Raw genomic sequence first — 24,177 nt, 5'->3', positions numbered from 1 at the left:
AAATATGCTGCAGTTATCCCGCTTCTCAAGCAAAGGAAAGACGAAGCCCTACCAAACTCGTATCGACCGGTCACACTCACCTCAAACATGTGGCAAGCTATGGAAGCCATGGTTACGAAAAGGCTCATGCATCACCTTGAAACTGGCAACCACATCAAACCTGATCAAAGAGTTTTAAGGAAGGGACACCCATATCTAGATCATACTCTAAGACTGGAAAATGAAAATAAAAAAGCCCAATTAAACAGACAATACCTAGCCGCAGTATTTCTGGACTTCAGCAAAGCCTTCGAGTAGTATAGGTAATGATGGTTCTGGACCACTTCCACTGGAGCCGGATTTATATACCTATACTGCTACTACAGGTTGCATTTTTTATGCCAAAATGATTATGCGATTCCACGATAGTCATGAGATTAAGTTAAATTGGCTCTAGCACACCAATACCTGGGGCCAATCATTGCTTTAGATGAGCCTAATTGATAATAAAAATATTCTTCATTATTTTTATCGATAAAGCGATATTCAAAATTTTTATTAAGTTCTTCGTTCATTTTACTAGGAGACCAGACTATATAACTACACTCTTCTTGTAAATTGATAAGAAACAATTGATAACCGTATTTGGTTGGTTTGACATCACTGACATAATAAAAACCTTGTGGTAATTCTCTCCATTTAATAGTTTTTTCCATTATTATATATATTTATGTAAGCATTTGTCTAAATGTGATCAAACGATAGTAAGCAATCCATTTTTAATCTCCAACCAGTTCTTTGGTTTTGGCACGGAATAATTGACGCGCTTGTTGCCTCCCTTGTTCTATGAACTTTTTTTTCTCGTCTTCGCTAATACCACTGGTCTTATGAGATTTTGATCGAATCTCCTGCTTCATTTCGTTGTATTTGGTGAGTTCTGACAACACTAAACGAAACTCATCCTCGGATATCTTACAATCGACCATTGCTGTCGAAATATGATCCTCAATGCTGTTCAACTTTGCTTTGGCGAGTATCCGAATACTATCGTGTTTTAATGCTTTCTTTTGCAACCTACGAGAAATGAATTTTATCGCTATTCCTGCCAGTCACGAGACTCCGGCGGCTATTTCCATGCCGAGCACGATAGGCGCGGCGATTATAGTTGATAGTAAACTGACACCGGCTACACCGAGTCCCATGCCAGCTGCTACAAGAGCGGTGTCAACTCCGTCCAGAGCATTCACGGCTCTGCGATACTTTTTATACAATCCAAGTTTCAACTCCCTATCCTTCTCTATTCAATGTTTTATGTCGCTTATTTGATGTAATCGAAATCCATCAACAGTTTCCATCTTTTCAATTGCTTCATCGAGCGCTAGATATAAACTCATAGTGTATATTACGAATATATAATAGTCTTTAATTGGTCTTGCTTAAATGTTTTGAGAGTATACATCAACCTTATCAAATGTATATTATACGGCAAGAATATCTTAGAAAGAGAAATACTACCACTTTTAATAATTTGAACCCCCTCGAGGGTTGCAACGGGCGATGCTCCAATATGAATAATACTGCAACGTTGACGCTCGTGTTTCTTGAGCCATTTAATCGATAGACCTGGTAATATTTCGAAGGTATCTACCGGTACATCTCCGAACAATTCGGTTTACCGAATCCTTCCGTGTCTCCGAGATCGGAAAGCGCAATTGTATTACATTGTCTGAGCGTTCCAGGGCCTGATGCAGCAACCATTATTTATAATATTGAGTGTCACACTTAAGTATCCTATATGTACAGGTTGGTGTTTTACATCTAATATAGAAATTTTGAGGTCTGAAATAATACCCCGCTTTATTTTTTTATATTGTAATAACGAGAAAGATTCCGTTCTACTGCTATTATATTTTTCATTTTTCACTGGAACACTTCTGAGCAGAGTTGAAGGACTTTCTAGTTGAATATTATCCGACGTGCTTATTTGATCAAGATGGATGCACAACTCTTTATAGGGAACTAAATCAGGTAATTTAACCTCCTGATCTGGTAACTTGTGTATTGTGCCAACTAAGCGTGTAAATCCAAGTGTAGCTGATGGGTCCAATAAAATTATATTTGTTTTTTCATTGTCGAATTTCACTGTCCCAGTCGCCTCATTTTGTGTGAGACTAATTCCATTAGGCTTAAAAATTTCATCATTGAGTGAGCTTACGCTGTAATACCCATCAGGTATAGTAATGGATTCGCTAGTACCATATGGGGATAATAGTACTATCCTATTATTATCTTTTGCAGCATTTATATTGGTCCACCTCGGGTAATACGTTACATCACATAGAGCGACTTCGAGTTGTCCATCCAAGTTAACGATAGTACGAAGCAGTTGAATAGACTGACTATTTGTTATTCCCAGGAGTGTAACATACATATCAAATATACAATGATACTATATCATAACTTAAATATGGAAAGCAAACCATTATTTATAATATGGAGTGTTACACTTAAGTATCCTATATGTACAGGTTGGTGTTTTACATCTAATACAGAAATTTTGAGGTCTGAAATAATACCCCGCTTTAATTTTTTATATTGTAATGTTGAGAAAGATTCCGTTCTACCGCTATTATATTTTTCATCCTTCACTGGAACACTTCTGAGTAGAGTTAAAGGACTTTCTTGTTGAATATTATCCCTCGTACTGATTTGATCAAGATGGATGCACAACTCTTTATAGGGAACTAAATCGGGTAAATCAAGTCCCTGATTTGATGTCTTGATTTCTGTTATTTCCATGTGTGTATGCTAAGTTCTCATAAATCTTTACATCATTTTTTCCAGCGTTTAAATTCAGTAACCCATTCGATTCATTTTGTGTGAGACTAGCTCCATTAGGCTTAAAAAATTCATCATTGAGTGAGCATACACTGTAATACCCATCAGGTATAATGTATTTTTTACCATTTATTTCTGTCTCATTATTATAACCTCTCGCAGCATTTATATTGGTCCACCGTGGGTAATACGTTACATCACACAGGGCGACTTCTAGCTGACCATCCGAGTTATCGATAGTATGAAGCAGTTCAATAGACTGACCATTTGTTATTCCCGGGAGTGTAACAAACATATTAGATATACAATGATACTATATCATAACTTAAATATGAAATCGAGATACATTACTAATCAATCGATTATTGAACTGCCTCTGGTGCTGAATTTTTCGTTAAATTCCCCGATATCTTTGAAAAGTACAGGGTCACGGCAACTAGCGATAAAATGGTGCACGATTGGTTTCACAATCCGATGCAATTTTGTCAGAATCAGTTAAACTTTGCCATATGGTGTGCCACAACGGGATGTGGCGTATCTAATAAGTCTGTTATAACATTTCACGTGTACTATCAGATTAGACGTATACTTAAATTAGTGCTCCATTACCGCAGGATCGAGCATGGAATTCCACAAATAATAATTATGATAGGTCCGCGTATGAGCGTATTTGTCAGGAATTTAATGTTTCTACGAGTAAAGATTGGCGTATTAAAGGAGCAAACCATGGTCTAGGGTGTTCCTTACACAGAGGAAAAAATATCCGTCAAAGTAGAAAGCGATTATGTATATAAAGTACTTAATAAATTTCCAGTTAATTTTGGTAAGTTGTACAGTACCAGCAAACTTTACGCAAGAATGTATGATCATCGTCTAAAAACCGGTGATTACTATAAAGGCTGGGAACTTTATAGTAACGATTGGAGAGGGGATATTATGAGTTTTAAGAGTGGTTTAATTTATATTGTTAAAAAATTTATACAAATGAACGATACCGCAAACGATTGGAATGAATTCTTTAATGATAAAACGGAAAATAATTTTACTAACCCAGGATTTGTAAGAGTTAATGAATCGATAAGAACTTATGTATCGGCAATTCTCGGAGCGCAATCGCAAACACGAACGGGAATCATCGGTTCTTGGATGCGCAAAAACAGTTTGTCTCAAACGTGGAGGACGCCATTAATTCACCAGTTGACATACCATCGTCTATAAAGTGTTTTCAAGATGCATTACAGTACGCTCAATCCAAAGTGGACTTCGTTTATGCGCCGGGACTATACATGTCTCCGAGTAATATGGAACTTAAGATCGGTCAAGTGATAGGCTATAATGATAAAATTGTTATCGCTATCGATCAACAAAAACCAGGTATAAATTCAGATATGAACGTTGAATTAATAACGCAAACGATCACGGGCGAAAAGGGAATAGTCAAGCCACAAACACCACATGTTTCACAAACATCTACTGACGCACTTGTGCCACCGGATATTGCGGCTAAAAATCAACAACATATCGATGAAAAAACAGCGCTTGTATTAGGTGGAGTCGCGGCTGGTTTACTCATGATTTGGTTAAATAGTTCTTAATGAACTGATTTGGTTAAATAGTTCTTAGTGAATACGTACAACAGCCCTGCGATTGCTACGATCAACCCCCACAAGTTTTGACTAAGCCAAGTGGTGGTCTTAGCTAATAAATTCAATAGCCAGGAAACTATACTCCCTATTATACCGGGAAGTGCGGCCGCGGCTTTCTCAGCAAGCTTTCCCAGTGCTGAACCTAATGCTTTTAAATGCTTTTTTATCCACTCTTTTATCCCGTTTATATCGTTAGGCGGTGTGGGCGGTGATCCGCTACCACATGTACTGCCACCGGTTAACGAGAGAGTCAAAGTCGATATAATAAATCCCAACGTGGTTAAAATACTGGCAATTGTTATTCCCTGTTCTCTGAACAATGTTTTATTTTATCGGCCAGTGTAGTGTCATCGTTGAGGACTTGATCGATAGTTTCTCGAATTCTACTGATTTGAGAACGAAGTGCCTCTTTATTAGTGGAAGCAGCCTCGAGGTAGGCCAATCTTTCATCTTCTAAGTTACGCAATCTTTCCGCTACGCGGGGTCTACTGAACTCATCGAGGTCCTGGTCAAGTTTTGCTTTCTCGTAAACTATATGCTTGTCGATTTCGGATATCTTGGCCATATTATTTGTGAGTTCTCCCCGCATTGTTTGCATTGCCTTGTCAAGACCTCGTAATTCCCTAATACTGAACTCTAAGGATGGTGATACCTCAATGAGGATCATCAATGGTACCCAAGATTTCATCGAGTCCGTTCGAGGCCACCATCGAGGCAGCCTCCAAATTATCTGTGTTACTGAGTTCAGTACGCACAGTCTTAAGAACCTTAGTAGTCTTCGCGGGAGGTCGTGAGTAGTCTACAAAACCTAATTTATCACGAATAAGGTTGATACCACCACGACGTCTGGCTATCGTAGACAAGGCTAGGGGCTTACGAGTACGAGAATGCATAAGGTTCGCCACGCAGTCGCAATATTCCTTTACTATCTATCGTAAACTTTGAATAGTCACGACCTATTGGGTTAATATAATTTTTATCTTCTTTTAAGGCATCGTAATAATCATTGACGTTTGATTGTAAAAGTTCATCGTTAAGACTACTAGACCTGGTTTCATCAGTATCTTTGATTGTATTCTGGTTATCAAAGTTATCTAAGGTACTTTGATCTAAGTCATTAAGTTCAAAATCATCCATTTTTATATTAAACATAGGGTACATGTTTTCAGTATAACAATGTCTTCGCAATAAACCCACAACGTAGACTTCGAGATCCATTAGGGGTCAAAGCAATTCGTCCGTCTGTAACTATAACTAATAACCCTAGTACCATCGATCAGAATCAAACGTTTCTGGTTCGCTTTCCTAATCTCGGCGCACACGATGTGTTAGTTCCGGGAACTGTCCGACTAGCATTTACGATTAGTTTGACTTCTACCGACGTTAACAGAGAGCCCGTTCAGAACATAGGTCGTGCTATCGTTTAGAAAATCGCCATTAAAATTAGCGGTAATGAGGTTTTGAGTATCGACGATAGCGATGTATACTATTGTTACATGGATCTCTGGATAAAGGATAAAGAGCGGGAAAACTTACAGTACCAGGTATTTGTAATAAGAACACATTGAGACTGCGCGTGGGTGCTGAAAATGGTGTTGATACCAACGAAAAAGATAAGGCCGTTGCCGACGCATTAGGTTACCGATTCTATGTTCCCCTAGACTTTGAATTACAAGATTCCCACATACCCTTTTATCAAGCATCCCTAGGCGATAGGTTAGAATACGAACTCACTTTTAATGACTACGGTAGAGTAGTCAGAGCTGCTGAAGATGCTAGCTATTCCATTGACAATATCTCGCTCGAGTACGATATGATAACGGATCCCGAATTAGCCAGACAAATTCGTAACCATTATTCAGGAAGTTTAGCCATTTTGTACGATCGCGTGCTGAGACAACGAAAGATCAAGAGGGACAGAAAAGATACGATGTGGAATATCAATCTAAACGTCCCCACGAGGTCGTTGAAGGGTATTTTAATGTTGTTTGAGGACCCTTCCGATGCGTTTAAAAGAAATACCAAGAAGTTCTACAATCCCAAAATTACGAAAGTAGAATTAACTATCGAGGGCGTTCCTAATCAACTATATAGCCAAGGAATGCCAGCGTATCACCAGTGGGATGAGATTAAAAAACTTCCTTCTATAAGACGATCCCCGGAAGTTAACGCGGTCGTGAAAGATCTGTTTCTCGGGAGTGTATCGATGGGTGAATACCTCACCACCAAGTACGCGCTATGGCTCGACATGCGAACAACGGAGGATGACAAACTACACGGCAGTGGGATGAGAATAGAAAATGCTAGCGAGGGTGCCACCATACAGATAATGAAGCTTCAGGAATCGGCTGATAAATTAAACATATATTTGTACGTGATTATGGATGCGCAACTTAATATACAGAATGGGAGCAATCTATTAATAATCTTTTACCTAAAGATCCGCACTGCGCTATCATATGCGGGCAAACGGGCTGCGGAAAAACAGCTTTTATTCTAGAAATTTTAGAAAGTCATTATCGGGACGTTTTCCATCATATTATTATTCTGTTCCCGACTATAAGCGTTAAAAAAACATACCTATCGAGAGATTGGGTAATGAGTGACGCCGGGGTACACAGAGTCGATCCGGGCGATCGTTTACAAGACTGTTTACGAGTATGTCACGAAAAATACAAAGGAGAATCAACCCTTTTCGTAATAGACGACTGCAGCGCGAGTAAAGAATTAACAAAAAAGAAAGATATGCTTTCGTATTTAGCATTCTCCGGTCGGCATACTCAACATAGCGTTTGGGTACTTACTCAAAAATACAACTCTGTCCTGAAAGATCTCAGTGAGCAGACCAAATGGGTAGAACTGTTTCATTGCAAAGACCGAGATTCATTCGAGGAATGTTTACGCGAAAATGATGTCATTTATACCAAGCTCAAACGAGATAAAGTCAGAAAACTGTTAGCGGCAACGAAGCACAGTAAACTCGTATTAAAAACCGATCAACCAGCTGCTTATGCAATTGCTTAGCAAAATGTAGCAAAATTATAGCAAAAGGTAGCAAAATTATAGCAAAATTATAGCAAAATGTAGTAAATTGAACATTAGCGGTTAATATGACATAAAATGTGGTTCGAAATCATCATTCTTTCGCAACAGTTCATTATTATGTGATTTATTGGATATGTCATATTCCATTATGTTAGACTTAAATATCTCCTTAGGTATTACATTATGATATGCGACGAACTCATCGAACAAATGCTCAAAGAATCTGAGCCTGATGTAGATAAATCTTTAGATAAACATAGAGAAAGACTCGCTGCTTTGGTAGCAGGTGGAAAATGTTCCCAATATTTGGGAGAAAATTATACCATCGAAAAAATTGATAACATGACCGACGAAGAGATTAAAAAACTGTACGCACGTTACGAGTCTAGACTGGGAGCTACCATGACTAAAACGATAGGGTCGGCTATGTTACAACTATACGCAGTCGTAGCTAGTACGTTTCTCCCTATCCCGGCAGAACATCGCATGTGTTTATGCGAATCTCTCGAGAAAGACCCATTCATCGAACACGCTATAAGCTCAGTGAGCTGTGAGTTTTATCATAGATACGGAATGTTCTTAGCTCCGTTCACCACAGCTTTAATAACGGCTAGGTATTGTCAATTTAAACATACGTGCCCAGTTAATAATAATGGAGACTCAACAGGTGACACCACAACAGATTGTGAACGAGGAAATAACTGCACAACAGATTGCGGAACAACGAGTGAATGAGGAACCACCACAAACCCAAAAACAACCCAGAGTTACTAATAACCAAAAAAAAATAGCCGCAGGAAGAAAGGGAGGACTGGCGCGCAAAGCGAAATTAATAAATAATTCAAATATTTATCCGATTAAAACATGGGCACTAGTAGGAGTTGCTGGAATAGCGGCTGTATGGTTCTTTTATAGGACCGGAGAAGAGAAAACGTCACCCCCGATGCAACAACAAGTTCAATTAGAGGTTAGTCCTCATATAATGCTATAAGAAGCATGACTACTCCAGTTACAGACAGTAAAATGTTGGTAAACGCAACGTATCATTCAGCGGTGGTCACCGGCTTGGCCATTGGCTATGCTCGTATGGCTAAAATGATTACTAAAGCCACACCTCCCAAGCTAGATTTTAATAGTTTTGACATCGGTATGATGGTTCTGGATATTGGATTGGCTATGGCAACGAAGGATATGCTCATCAAACAAGGGCTTATCCCGGAAGACATAATGAAGTAATTAAACATTTGAATATTTATATTAATATAAACCATGGCAACAATTGCGATGATGGTCGGTGGAGCTATTGTTAATGCTCTAGCTTTTTCGGGGAGTAATTATTTATTTTCTAATATGAGGGAATCAAACGCTAAAGAAGTTGAAGAGGAGCGTAAACGACATAACGAAGCAATGGAACAACTCCAAGCAGCCCAGTCACAATATACGCAGCAGAGAATGAAGAGATTAGACTTTATTCATGAAAAACTGCTTAAGGAAGGACATTCAATTCAAACGTTTAAGGATGTCGAATCTGCCATGCATGAATACTTCCTCGTTTATGGGGAAAAACTCAATCCAATACCGAGACCAACAATGAGTCAGTTTTATACACCGTCAGAGGAACAAAAGAACCGCGAGGTCACATTTGTGATTATGGGATTATCTACTCTATTGATTTTCAGCTATACAATAGCTATGCAGTGACAGCTGTGGCTATGCATCACCAGTGACCTAGTTAGCTAATCTATAAATAGCCTAATCAATATCTCACCAGTGTAGATGTGATTTGCATTTAGACAAATGATATGATAGATGTATAAACATGAATAATTGCAAATTTACACTCATGGGTAAGACGACTCTATGTAATCGACGCTGTGTTGATATTATTTACTGCGGCATACACAATTATTATATCAGGCGCGGAAACATAAACTATACGTGTTCTGTATGCGGGATAGGGGTCAAAGGTCGTTATTGTTTATGTAAGAAACACAGTGCTGAGAGGGTCAGGAACCAGATTATTTATGCTAGGAAGAGAGATTACATCAATGAGAGGAATAGGTTGGGGAGAATACGTATTTAGATATATGAAAACAACCAATTAGACATTTGTCTCATTTTGCATATACCATTCAACCACAATGGTTTTTGTCAGAGAGTTGAAGGCTATGGCAAAGCAACGTGGTCTACATGGATATTCTCGAATGAGAAAAGCTGAATTGATTACCTTACTAGGTTTGGAATATAACAAACCCCAGACTGTTAGAGAACTCAAAGCTCGAGCGAGAACCAGTGGGCTGAGAGGTTATTCTCGAATGAGAAGAGCTGAATTGATTGCTTTACTAGATAATAATGATGATGTTAATATTCAACAACAACAACAAGAATTAATATTTGTACCCATATCCGCCGGCGTTGGTAAATATCTCAGAGGTTGGAAGATGGATATTAATTCCAACATGGAAGTTAACGATATTAAGCCCATCATATCGAGTAAAATTAACGAGGAGTTAGATGATTTACATATTATAAAATACCAGCTGACGATTAAAATGTTATTGAGTAAAAGTAACACAGACGATAGCACCGAATATACCGAACCATATTTCCGTAGCAATCAAGAAGTTATAACCGATTCCGATACTATAAACGCATCATTAGATACATCAATTCAGAGGATACAGGAAACTTTAGAACGCTGGACTAATAGAGGTTCGGGTTGGGGTGTGGATAAAATCGATAGTTTATATTAAGATATAGCAAATTATATGCCCTTCAAAGGTGGATCTTATATAGATTTACCCCCATATTATAAGAAGAAAAAAGCCTTAATTAACGTAAAAACTAAATCAGATGGCTGTTTAAGAATGATGATAAGATCTGCATTGTTCCCCGTAGGCAAGCATCCGGATAGACCTTCTAGCTATCTCCAAAACGATGGACTCAACTTCGATAGTATAGACGAACCTACACCAATAACACAAATTGATAAGGTGGAAAAGCAAAATAATGTAGCTATAAATGTTTTCGGACATTCTAAGGGAATTGTTGTACACAGGATAAGCTCCGCTCTGGAACATATTCCTAGAATCAATTCATTTCTGATCGAAAAAGATGGAAAATATCATTATACGTGGATAAAGAGTTTAAACAGGCTATTATACGATCAAACAAAACATGCTAGAAAGAAATATTTCTGCGAAAGATGCCTACATGGGTACAGCAGACAAGATCTATTAGAAGAGCATAAAGAAGACTGCAGAGGTGTTGGACAAACCGCTATCAGGATCGATATGCCTAAAGAGGGAAAAAATATATTAAAATTTGAACATTTTTGTAATCAAATGCCAGTACCGTACGTAATTTAAGCCGACTTTGAAGCGCTTATCAAACCCATAGAAAATACCAACCATAGTAATCAAGATAGTAGTTTTACGTACAAAACTCAAGAACATATTCCTTGTGGGTTTGGATATATAGTTGTAATGTATGACGAGGGATGATTGGAGGGCCCATAAGAAGTCAACGAGTTGTCATTTTTGTAATAAACCCCTGAATGGGGATTCTGTAAGAGATCATTGCCACGTCACGGGTAATTATCGGGGAGCCGCGCATAACGAGTGTAACTTGAAACTAAAAATGAATTCTCAAACAATACCCATCCCCGTTGTGTTTCATAACCTTAGGGGATACGATTCACATCTCATTATGCAAGCTATCTCAAAGACCGACGGCGTTTTAACGTGCATTCCTAACAATATGGAAAAATACATATCGTTCTCGTTGACTAAACCTATACATTATAGGGACAAGGATGGGAAATCTAGAATAAAGCAAAGTAATGGGCTTAGATTCATAGACTCCGTACAGTTTCTGTTATCTTCCCTGGACAATTTAGCTAATGCGAACAATCCCGATGACTTCACGATAACAAATCAATATACAGATAAGATAACTCGTCATTTGTTGCTGAGAAAAGGTGTATATCCTTACGAATATATGGATGATTGGTCTCGATTCGAAGAAACTGAATTACCACCCCTCGAATCATTCTATAGTAACTTAACAGAATCTAAAATAACAGATGCCGATTATGAACACGCTCTGACGGTCTGGGATAAATTAGGTTGTAAGAATTTAGGTGATTATCACGATCTGTACTTAAATACCGATGTACTGTTACTCGCCGATATATTCGAGATATTTAGAAAGATGTGTTTAAAACAATACGGCTTGGACCCGGCATGGTACTATTCCAGTCCCGGACTATCGTGGGATGCATTGTTGAAGAAGACCGGTGTAGAACTAAAACTACTCACAGATTACGATATGCACTTGTTTATTGAGAAAGGATTAAGAGGTGGTATATCGATGGCAGCGAAAAGGTATTCTAAGGCTAATAATAAATTAGTGGAAGGATACGATCCGAGTAAACCCGACACGCACATATTATATCTCGACGCTAACAATTTGTACGGATGGGCTATGAGTCAACCTTTACCCACAGGTGGTTTTGAGTGGGTCGATGATATCGATATCCATAATAATGATGAGAATAAAGGGTACATACTAGAAGTTGACCTAGAATATCCAAGTTCCTTACATAAAGACCATAACAGTTATTCGCTAGCTCCAGAAAGATTAATGGTTAATAAAGATTGGATGTCGGAATATCAACGCTCCTTGATGGGTAATAGTAGGTTAGCTAACGTAGAAAAACTCGTACCAAATTTGATGGATAAAACAAAATATATATTTCACTACAGAAATCTCCAGTTGTATCTATCATTAGGTATGAAACTAAAGAAAATACACAGAGTTCTAAAGTTTGATCAAAGCCCTTGGATGGAGCCCTATGTAAGGTTGAACACAGATTTAAGAAAGATAGCTACCAGCGATTTTCGAAAAGAATCTATATAAGCTCATGAATAACTCAGTATTTGGTAAAACTATGGAGAATCTAAGGAAGGGTGTTGATGTTAAATTAGTCAGGTCTAATGAGGAAGAAAGACTCAGGAAACTTATAGCCAGTCCGGCTTTTAACAGAAGCAAGATATTCGATAACGACTTAGCCGCGTTGCATATGCAGAAGAGTAATATAAAATTCAACAGACCAGTGTACGTCGGTATGAGTATTCTCGACTTGTCAAAACACTTAATGTATGACTTTTATTACAACAAACTAAAGAAGCAATACGGTGATAGATGCGAGGTGTTATATACCGACACAGATTCTTTGTTGATGGAAATAAAAACCGAGGATGTGTATAAAGATATGGCAGAAAAAATAGATATGTACGACACAAGCGATTACCCTAAAGATAATCCACTGCACAGCGTAGTAAATAAAAAGGTATTAGGTAAGATGAAGGATGAATGTGCTGGGACCCCTATAGCGGAGTATGTAGGTTTAAGACCTAAGATGTATTCTATAAAGAAGTCTGATAATGTAGAGATAAGAAAAGCTAAGGGTGTTAAAAAGTATGTGGTAAAAAAGCATATCAAACACGAACAGTATAAAGAAGCATTATTTAATGGTAGAACTTCAAACACGAGATGAACTCTTTAAGAAGTTACAATCATAGGATATATGGATAAAGAATGAACAAGACATCATTATCCCCCTTAGATACAAAGAGATGGATTGATAATGATGGTGTAACTACCTATGCTTATGGTTATGGTGGTAATACCGTACCGTCGGGAACTATGAACAATTCTTCTCGTACAAATGCCCTACCCGGTCCATCTTGAAGATAATAAAGAATAGGCTCTCCTTCTTTCGTAACCAATCGACTAATGTTAAACGTCTTAAGGGACCATATGGGATCGGTTGCGCGATGTAGGCCTCCCTCGGGTTCACCGGTCTGGTATAAATATCTTACCCTCACTCTATCCGGAAGTTTTTGTTCTTTGCCTCTCCTCGGTGCTGAAGAATTGGAAGTCACGGATTTCATTTTAATAGCATCGGATGGCTTCTTCCCTATTAATCTCGTTACTTCATTATTCAGCGCTGATACAACGGCTGATAATCGTGTCACCCATTCGGTTGATCTCAATCGCTCAGATTTCATTTCGATCCCATACTGATAGCCAAACAAACGTTCCGCTAATGTCCTGTTACATCTTTCAACGATAGCTTGACTGCGGTGGGCCTCTCTTTCACCACGGACGATTTCGACATTGTGCTTTGTTAACAGTTTTGTTACCGATCCCATAAATTCGCGACCGGGATCTACTTGAAATAGCTTAGGCCATTTTAGCGGTCCGCGTTTATATATGCGGCTCAGTGCATTAGCTACCTCTGTTGATTCTTTCGAGGTTAATGGTTCAGCCTCTTTGTATCAACTAGCCACATCCACTACTGTTCAAGCGTATTCATACGTTTTGCGTTTTACCTTATCATGAGGAAGAAACAAGAGGTCAGCCTGATGAACTTCATTCGTTGGAAAAATATCAAACTTCTTCCTCGGTATATAACGCGGTGCCGGTAAATATATTTGCCACAACGCTTGTTTCTTTAACCAATCCTTGGCCACATCTTTAGATACCTAACCGCGGTGGCTAATTTTTTTATTGCTCCTATGCCTTTCCAATATCCTCGTGGGCTATAGTAAATTTTATTCATTATTAATTAATATTGATGTTTCGTTTAATACAACTCATGACTATCGAGGAATCGCATAGTCATTTTGGCATAAAAAATGCAACCTGAAGTAGCAGTATAGGTATATAAATCCGGCTCCAGTGGAAGTGGTCCAGAACCATCATTACCTATACTACTCTTCGACACGGTATGGCATGACAGACTCCTCTCAAAACTAGCACAAAATGGAGTAGAAGGGAACATGGCAAACTTCATAGACACCTTCCTGCAAGATAGGTCGCTAGCTGTTAAAATAAGGTTGTTGGTTTGTTGTTTTACGCCGCACACAGCAATTTTAAAGCTCTATGACGGCGGTCTGTAAATAATCGAGTCTGGACCAGACAATCGAGTGATTGATACCATGAGCATCGATCCCAATTGTATGGATTCGAAAAGTCCGCAATAGTTCTAGGGGTGATCCTTGATCAACACCTCACTTGGCGCAAACATATAGAATATGTTGAAAATAGATGTCAAAAAGGCCTGAACGTTTTACGGTCAATTTCAGGCATATCTTTGGGCACATCGAGGGACACTCAGCTGGACCTCTACAAATCAAAAATAGACTTTCACTCAGCATCAAATACTGTCTTGAGCTGCCCCGACAGAATACAATACAACGCCCTAATGCTGACCACAAGTGCAGCAACAGGCACTTCACTAAAACAGCAAGTAGAAACAGGAGAACTTCCATTGAAACTAAGAATAGAGGAGGCAATATTGTCGTTCTGGGGACGAACATCAAACCCTTTCGTGAAAAAGATGTGGCAGGACAAAAACACCCGAGATGAAGCACTAGCTCGGAAAAAACTCCCTCACTAAAGCCATCTGGGATATTAGTACGAGAACTCATCCGACGTCACAACTGTGATGACATTCAACCACCAGGAAGTCACTACAAAGGGTTACACCCCTCCTGGACTTTAAAAAACTCCCCCAGTTGACACTGCTTTTACATCAGAAGTCACTTACAAAAGAAAACCCAACCCTACTACGATCAGTAGCTATCACTAACATTCATACTAACTGGGACAGCTGGACCCATATAAACACTCCGTCCTAGATATAGCTACAGTAGTGCTTAGTGACGTAAAACCATACCCACTCACTCGGTTCGGCGTTAAACGACGAAAAAAATGAAATGTTCTGAAATATACACAACATGGTTCTAACAGTATCTGTGCACAGAGACTTGACATATAAATGTATTAATTTTCATCTTGTTTGAAACAAATCCACTAGGTGTTTTGCAAGATTGTATGCACATGTAATCAAATGAACAGAAAACACACCATCTGCCATACATACAAAGTATAATCCAAAACATGATCGTGTCTAGCTGAACCAATCTTGGATGCTTGCCTGCAACCCATGGTAGACTGAAAGAAGCACGTGTTAGCCTTAAAACAGTAAATGCGTGAGTATGGTTTTACGACACTTTTAGCAAATTTCCAGCAATATCACGACAGGGGACACCAGAAATGGGCTTCAGAAATTGTACCCATGTGGAAAATCGAACCCGAGTCTTCGGCGTGACGAGCGAAGGCTTTAACCACTAGGCTATCCCATCGCCCCTAGCCTTAAAAACAAAGCTAATTTCACGAAAAATGATAGTAGGTAACGAATATTTCAGTAACGCACATTACAAAACCATAAATTCGATTTGAAAACCGATATTTACAATTGTAGTTTGAATAGATCCCAACAACTATTCTATTATATTCTATATTCTATTATATAACGGTAGCGTACATTTCATTTTAAGAATAACTAACATGCTGTTTCTCCTTATCATTTTGAATGTGAACCGTGTATTAATGAGGAAATTGTTGTATATTTTCTATGGTTTTAATTTGGAAGGTTATCTTGGTACCTTTGTCTTATTACAAGACAAGATTTTATTCAAATATTACATCTCACTGGTTATAATTTAGCTAGGTAAAGGACATTTGTGAATTATGTCAACTTCAGCTGGCATAAGAAGTAGTGTAAGTTGCGCCAAAGTAGAACTGTCTATGTGATGTAACCTAGGACATACGTGGTGCATCACTGTGGCCGAACATTTCAATACATGTGCTGAACTTTCAACTGGGAAGGTTTCGTACATTTCGCTTTCCTACATATATTGTAACCACAGTCGCAGAGATTTCTTGTTTGTTGAAGACACCACACCACTGCTCTAACGCTGCTGCGCGATGTCTTGTGTAACTACTAATGATCCATTTTGCAAATGTGTCAAGACATGCACTGAACTTCCTTTTTAAGCTCGATCATGAGTGCTTAACGCGAGGATCACTTTGTAAAACAGGTCCTGGTCTATATATATAACGTCAACCCTCCATCTCCACCCTGCTGTATTCACGTGTGTTCATGTAAACCTCTAAAGCAACTCACCGCTTTTGGTGAGTGAGTGTCATTACATATCGTAAACCTCTAAATCGAGCCTCTGCCTTGAGTAAGTGAATGAGTGAAGGTGTCGGCGTGTTTACATCCATTATAGCTACACCGTAAACCTCTTTATTGAGCCTCTGCGTTGAGTGAGTGAGTGAGCGAGTGTGTGTCGGCGAGTTTTCATCCATATAACTACACCGAAAACCCCTTTATCGATCCACTCCCTTGCGCGAGTGAGTGAGTGAGTTAGTGAGTGTCGATATGTTTACATCCATATAGCTACACCGTAAAGCTCTATATCGATCCACTTCCTTGAGTGAGTGAGTGAGTTAGTGTCTGCGTGTTTACATCCATATAGCTTTACCGTAAACCTCTATATCGATCCACCGCCTTGAGTGACTGAGTGAGTGTGTGTCGATGTGTTTACATCCATATAGCTTCACCGTACACCTCTTTATCGATCAACCGCCTTGAGTGAGCGAGTGAGTGAGTGGGTGTGTGTGTGTGTGTCGGTGTGTTTACATCGATATAGCTACACCGTAAACCTCTATATCGATCCACTGCCTTGAGTGAGTGAGTGAGTGAGTGTGTGTGTGTGTCGGTGTGTTTACATCGATATAGCTACACCGTAAACCTCTATATCGTTCCACTGCCTTGAGTGAGTGAGTGAGTGTGTGTCGCCGTGTTTACATCCATGTAGTTACACCGTAAACCTCTATATCGATCCACTGCCTTGATTAAGTTAGTGAGTGTGTGTCGGTGTGTTTACATCGATATAGCTACACCGTAAACCTCTTTATCGATCCACTGCCTTGAGTGAATGGGTGAGTGTGTGTCGGCGTGTTTACATCCATTTTGCTACACCGTAAACCTCTATATCGATCCACTGCCTTGAGTGAGTGAGTGAGTGAGTGTGTGTGTGTGTCGGTGTGTTTACATCGATATAGCTACACCGTAAACCTCTATATCGTTCCACTGCCTTGAGTGAGTGAGTGAGTGTGTGTTGCCGTGTTTACATCCATGTAGTTACACCGTAAACCTCTATATCGATCCACTGCCTTGATTAAGTTAGTGAGTGTGTGCCGGTGTGTTTACATCGATATAGCTACACCGTAAACCTCTTTATCGATCCACTGCCTTGAATGAATGGGTGAGTGTGTGTCGGCGTGTTTACATCCATTTTGCTACACCGTAAACCTCTATATCGATCCACTGCCTTGAGTGAGTGAGTGAGTGTGTGTGTCGGCGTGTTTACAGCCACATGACGATACCTGCGGATACCAGGCTCTTTTATCTATATACAGTAAACCCTTATTACTCCGGAAGACGTCCTGTTGTCAATCAATCTTTATTTCGTACTCAAGAGGCCACAGGCCTTTCGTACACAATACAATTCAACATAATTAATCATTAAATTGAACGTCAAATTGAAATAAATTATCTCCCACATATATACATCATGACAACCATAAATACGCTCATTTTATTCTGGCATAGAAATTATTTAATTAACAGTGAACAATTTCATTTCTCTGGGCAAAAGCATGGTGAATAAACATCGAAAAATTCTTTACAACCTCTGTTCTCTCACATATTAATAAAATTTACATATGTTTTGTTCACTGTAATAGTATTTTGTTCACTATAATAGTATTTTGGTAAGTATTTTATTCTTAGTTCTAAATATAATGGACATCTGATAAGGAAGTGATACTCGTCTTCTATTTCATTTAAGTTACACATGTTACATTTTCTTTGTTCTCGTGGGGTATTTATATATCTGCATGTTTCAATGCTACATGCAACGAAACCGTGCCAATGCTTTTCTATAATTTGGTATGGTAATATCAACGAGATTGCATTCTCTATAAATGTAAGATTTAAAAAGATTACGATAAAAGCGTTTATTTGATACTGCTAATGAAACATTCCATGATTGTAAAAAATATCTTTTAGTCTTTGTTTCAGTGTCTGGATAAACTCAGCAGTATTATTGACCCGTTGATCATACCAAACATTACCAAAACCAGATTCAAATAAGAGTTCTCTAACACCAGTTGCCCAGTTTCTTTTACCATTTGAATCAAACAACAATAACATATTATAACACTTTTTTGGAAATCTATTCAAAAGCATATTTAAAATTCGTAACAATATTTGATAACTTTAATATATGCAAAAATATACAGTGGATAGCGACCACAATCACCATAAACCATAACCCGGGTGTATTAACTTTTACACCTAAATATTTCTTACATGCATACAAGTGAATATTTTCTATAGCATCTACTTTTGAGAGTCCCCAAATCTCTACACCATACAATAAAATTGGACTTTTTTTTACTTTAATCGTTTTGAAAAATGTATATATAATCAAAGTTTAGACCACATGCATTTCGTTGTATACCAATAAATACCTTTTGAGCTTGTGGGAATGCTTGGCTTACATGATATGCCCATGAAAGACGGTTAGTAAAATACACTCCTAAATATTTATAAAAACGTGTTATCTCCAATTGGTTACTTTTATACCATTTTTCACATTTTGATAAATTACCGCCGTTTTTAAATACAACAATTTTTGTTTTATTTCTATTTTCTACATTCAATTTCCATTCATCACAATACTTTTCTAACTCATTAATTTGTGACTGTAGACCTTTAATAGTACTTGAAAATAGTGCAATATCGTCTGCAAACAAAAGTAAAAACAATTATATTTCTTCTGGGTGTAGTTGAATTCCATAGGAACAGTTATTATATATTTGCATTGCAAATTCATTGATGAAAAACGAAAACAGGAACGGGCTTAAGATACAACCCTGTCGTACTCCTAAATGACTTGAAAATGTAGAAGAAATGGTTAATTCTAACACAGACTTTTATATTTTCATAAATGCTATATAACAATGTATTCATTTTAGAACTTAATCCAGAGTTTTAAAAAGATTACAAAGTTTCTTCCTCTGCACAGAGTCTACAAAAACTACAGAAAAACTTTCCACACTTATTATTAAGGTATCTTTGTATTAAACAATATAATATAAATATGTTGTCCACGGTACTATATCCTTCTCTGAATCCAGCTTGTGACTCATCAATTTTGTTCATTGTACTAGCCCAATACACTAATCTTTTATCAATAATAAAAGTAAATATCTTGGTAAAAATGCTCAAAAGAGTTATATCCCTATTATTATCAGTGTTGTTTATATCCCTGCTCCTATGGAGAGGTACAATTATTCCCAACGACCATGAATTCGAAAAAGTTCCGTTTTCTAAAATGACATTAAATATTAGTTCAAGACATGGTACTAACAGGTCTGCTGAATGTTTGAAAAAATCAGGCATTAAATTATCAATGCCAGAGGATTTATTGCACTTAAGTTGTCGGATGCTTTCTAAAATTTCTTCTCTCGTAATTAGGGAATCAAGGATATCAGCTACAATTTCATCAGTTTCGTCGTTGTTATCATCCTCATTTACATCATCATTACATTCTAAAAATGACGCTTTCTGATTCTGATGTGACATATCATACATATGTCATCAATACTTATGTTATTCATGTTTCTGTGTTTTTTATTCATGCTTTTTAATTCTGACCAAAGCAGTTTTATTATTTATGTTTTTCTCTAACCTTTGTTTCCTCTCCATTACATATTTATTTTGTTTATATTTACAGATAGCAGTATATTTGTTTCCAGCGGCATGATATTCTTTTAGGTTACTTTCATTTTTGCCATTTCTAAATCTATTTAAATATTTACATCTGTCTTTTTTAAGCATTTCGCACTCGTTATCAAACTTTTCGTTTAATATCACTAGCGGCTACACATAGAGGCTCTTTTATCTGTATACAGTAAACCCCTATTACCCCGGACGACGTCCTGTTAAGTAGTGCAGATTATCAAATGCCCTGTACCAGCAGTGATGGGAGTTTCGAGGCCAGATCCAAAGCTTCGGTGTAATCAATGTTGAGGGTAGTCTTTGATTAGCAAACAACATATGTTCTGGCCTTCTAGACACCGCGTCTAGAACGGAATCGACGTACGTTGGATGACGCGTAATTATTTAGATTAACTCTGAGGCAATTAATTTGATATACAATCAGTGCAAAGAGACCTCAAATTGCTCCAAGTCAACAGCTGGCCAATGAGTTGTGGTATCACTGAAAGCTGTAATCCAATGAAATTGCATGTTCCCCACTGCAATACTATATAAGTGGAACGAGGCCACAGGAGAGCATGAATCACTGATTCGTTCATCAACCGCCTCCACTATGAATTATTCAGGAATCTTCGTCATTCTTGTTATTGTCAACATGGCTGATGCCTCGTTTTCGCGTTCAAGTGTCTACTGTGAGTATCATTCAGTAAAATAATGAGAGGGTGAATGTTATATTTGGTCGCCCTATAGAAGTACCCCAGTGTTAACCATTTCCTACGTCCATCGTACGCTGATAGCAACAGTGGAACATTTCTCTAAGCCACGTTTATACAAAAACACGTTCACATCTCACAAGGCTGGTCTGCATCCGTCCCTCTCCGGTGTTTATAGCAATGTATGTTCAAGTATTTCTTCACATGATTGTGGGGCGGTGGGGTATACGTAGTCTAGTGTTAAAAGCGTTCGCTTCTCACGCCGAAGACCCGGGTTCGATTCCCCACATGAGTGCATCGCGTGAAGCTCATTGCTGGTGTCCCTCGCTGTGATATTGCTGGAATTTTGCTAAAAGCGGCGTAAAACCATACTGACTCACTCTTTTACAGTTTGTATACTGGTTTCCATATATCCAATTTCACGGGACTATTTTATGTTCAGTGTTATGTAATATAACGGATCACATAATTTAAAACCTTTTTGTATAAGGGTACGTAACTCTATTTTCATTTTACCAAATGGATTTTCTACCCCTTTATTTTACAGAATAAAGAGTGTTACATTTTAAGGGACGGTGGGTTAGCCAACTGGTTAAAGCTTAACACGTCAAGCCGAAGCCCATTTCGGGAGACCACCGCCATGACAATCGTGCAATATTGCTAATATTTGCATTAAACCCAACTCGCGTACTCTATTTGGAAGCTAACGTACTAGTCCACATGTAGACTCTGTAAAAAAAAGAAACGCAAAATTGATTTTAGATGTATATTTTATAAAGCATATAAATAATCAACAGATTGTCATCGATTATTCAAAAATACTATACATTATTGTCATGGACCCAGGTTCAATATGGCACTCACGGAACAGTAAATTTACAAGTCATCTGTTCTCAATATCCTGTATGGCCACCATTAGAGTCCAAAACTGACTGCCGTCCCATGGAAGCCATCATCGGGGTTTGTCTTGTTGGAAAATGACGTTCGCTTGTTGAATAATAGGAAGCACGTGTGGCCGAAGAATCTCCTACCTGTAATGTTGTGCTGTTATATTCCCTAGAAGTCAGTTCTACCAGTGTAGGAGATGGCTGCCCACTTCGTCACACTACCACCACCAAATGCGTGCACTTACTGTATGCAGTTTCGTGCACAACGCTCCCCGCGACGCCTGTAAACATGACGTCTACCATCCGCACGGCGAAGCATGAATAGTTACTCGTCACGAAACCAAACTTTTCTCCATCGCAGTTGTGGCAACACCTAGTGACCTAGACACAACTGACACCGCAGCCGACGATGAAGGTCCGTCGGAATGACTCCCGAACTGGTCGTCTAACGCGAATACCTTGAGCGGGTGAACGGTTCCTCACTGTCTGGGCTGATATCCTACGCAATCCTGATATTGCCGTACGTTTACAGGTGGCCGTGGTGGTTTTATCACGTAAGTGACGTAGCCGTATGAATCTGACCTGTCCTAATATGTGATAGGAGGTCGGCCGGATCTGGGAAGATCCTTTGTTGTCCCGTGTGTCTGATAACGATTCCGTACTCGTGCAACGGTGCTTGGTGCTACGCGGAAAAACCTGGCTACCGCAAAAGAAAACACAACGTTTTATAGCCAAACAAATGATGTCATGTTGGTGAGTTTCGGCGCTAAGCACTCGCGTGGTTGTGCTTTTGCGATTTTTCCATCAATGCACAACATTTCTGCAGTACCCCATTCTTTCCATAAATATCGATTCCAATCCATTCAGAAATTACCAATTCATTTTTGGAATTAATTTTGCATAGATGTCGGCAACACTCTGTCAGATATTTATGACATTACTACTTTTGCCTTTCTTTTTTGGCAGAGCATATATATATCGTTGTTTTCGCTTTGTTTTAGATCGACGAGGAACACGTGGGCAGAGTGGAAATACGGGTAGAACTGGTCCCACGGGGAACACTGGGGCAACAGGCGTCCCAGGGCCAACAGGGGATACTGGAGACTCGGGAACAATGAAAGGTTACACTGGTGCAATGGGTCCCAATGGTGAAGGTGGGAACACGGGTTCAAACGGGCCTGCTGGTAACAAAGGATACACGGGATTAAAAGGATACACCGGAAATACCGGAGCGCAAGGGATCACTGGCTTGAGTGGGGTGGCTGGTGCGCCGGGTGATGGAGGTGCTCCTGGACAGAAGGGCGAGAGAGGGCCTCCAGGTAATCAAGGATCTAAAGGAACCAAAGGTATTCCCGGGTCTCCCGGCACAAGAGGAGTTACTGGATATACGGGTAACACAGGAAATACTGGAGATACTGGTAGCCAAGGGCAGATGGGCTCAACTGGAAATACGGGAAGTACAGGTGTCGTGGGTAGCGGTGGAGTCGAAGGAACACAAGGCGATACAGGACCTCGTGGGGACCAAGGAAATCAAGGGACTGCTGGGGGACAAGGGATGACTGGTGGTACTGGCGGAACGGGGGCCACCGGAACAAAAGGTGTCGAGGGGACAAAAGGCGTGATAGGCACCAAGGGAGTGTCTGGTACTCAAGGAATTCAAGGAACACAGGGGGAAATAGGAACCCGGGGACCGATAGGAAACACAGGCTCTACGGGGGAGACAGGGAACACTGGGGCAACAGGATCCACTGGCCCAACTGGCCCAAGTGGGCCTGGTCTGAGTCAGTTCTGCAACTGGGCGGCGAGAAACTTTAACGTCGGCCAACGAGTCAGGGATGTGTGCGGCTCACTTGGATTCACAGGTATGTTGTTATTACCCGGGATTGGAGTGACGTTTTGATTTATTGTACATTTGGTCGAGTGGGAAACATTTCTTCTGAAAGTATGAATCGTTTCATTTTATCCCCTCTTCTAAGAGGATTTTAACACTATTGTAAAAAAACGCTTAAGGAAAGTTTTAACAGAAATACACTGTCACATATTTGATATTTGGTTGCATTAATTGCAAGATATCGAAGATTCGTTGCCTAACTTTTATTCTTTTATTATTTACAGGCGCCATTCCATAATCACCGTTCGAAAGATTGCAAAACTGTTAAAGTATTTTTCTGTGAATAAAATATAATCAATTCTTTAGTATTTGTCCTAATCATTGTGAGGGATCTGGGAAGATATTAAGAATATGTTTATCCGTCTGTTGGCTAGAGCCATCAACCCCGTTACAAAGCTTGCAGTCATGCTGTGACTACTTATAGCTTTACGAAACATGTCTCACCTGGCTAACTCACTAAATTTGGAAA

General features: G+C 39.0%; 1 protein-coding gene across 1 annotated transcript; it reads left to right on the top strand.

The window, feature by feature from the left end:
* The first annotated feature begins 20,830 nt into the window (after nucleotides 1-20,830).
* LOC139456445 (collagen alpha-2(I) chain-like) lies at nucleotides 20,831-23,952 on the top strand. The gene is made up of 3 exons (XM_071238157.1): nucleotides 20,831-20,909; nucleotides 22,819-23,679; nucleotides 23,933-23,952. Exons 1-3 carry the CDS (start codon nucleotides 20,831-20,833, stop codon nucleotides 23,944-23,946), a joined length of 954 nt encoding a protein of 317 aa, XP_071094258.1. The 3' UTR covers nucleotides 23,947-23,952.
* Nucleotides 23,953-24,177: the final 225 nt, after the last annotated feature.

This window comes from Haliotis cracherodii, unplaced genomic scaffold (assembly GCF_022045235.1).
Source record: "Haliotis cracherodii isolate W230 unplaced genomic scaffold, xgHalCrac1.p SCAF_11, whole genome shotgun sequence".
NCBI lineage: Eukaryota > Metazoa > Mollusca > Gastropoda > Lepetellida > Haliotidae > Haliotis > Haliotis cracherodii.
This window is presented reverse-complemented; position numbering and strand designations above follow the sequence as displayed.

Excerpts from the sequence above, each read along its gene's own strand:
- LOC139456445 (XM_071238157.1), top strand. The coding sequence starts at position 20,831 with ATGAATTATTCAGGAATCTTCGTCATTCTTGTTATTGTCAACATGGCT. Across the intron at positions 20,910-22,818 it reads TTCGCGTTCAAGTGTCTACT|ATCGACGAGGAACACGTGGG; the intron begins GTGAGTATCATT and ends GCTTTGTTTTAG.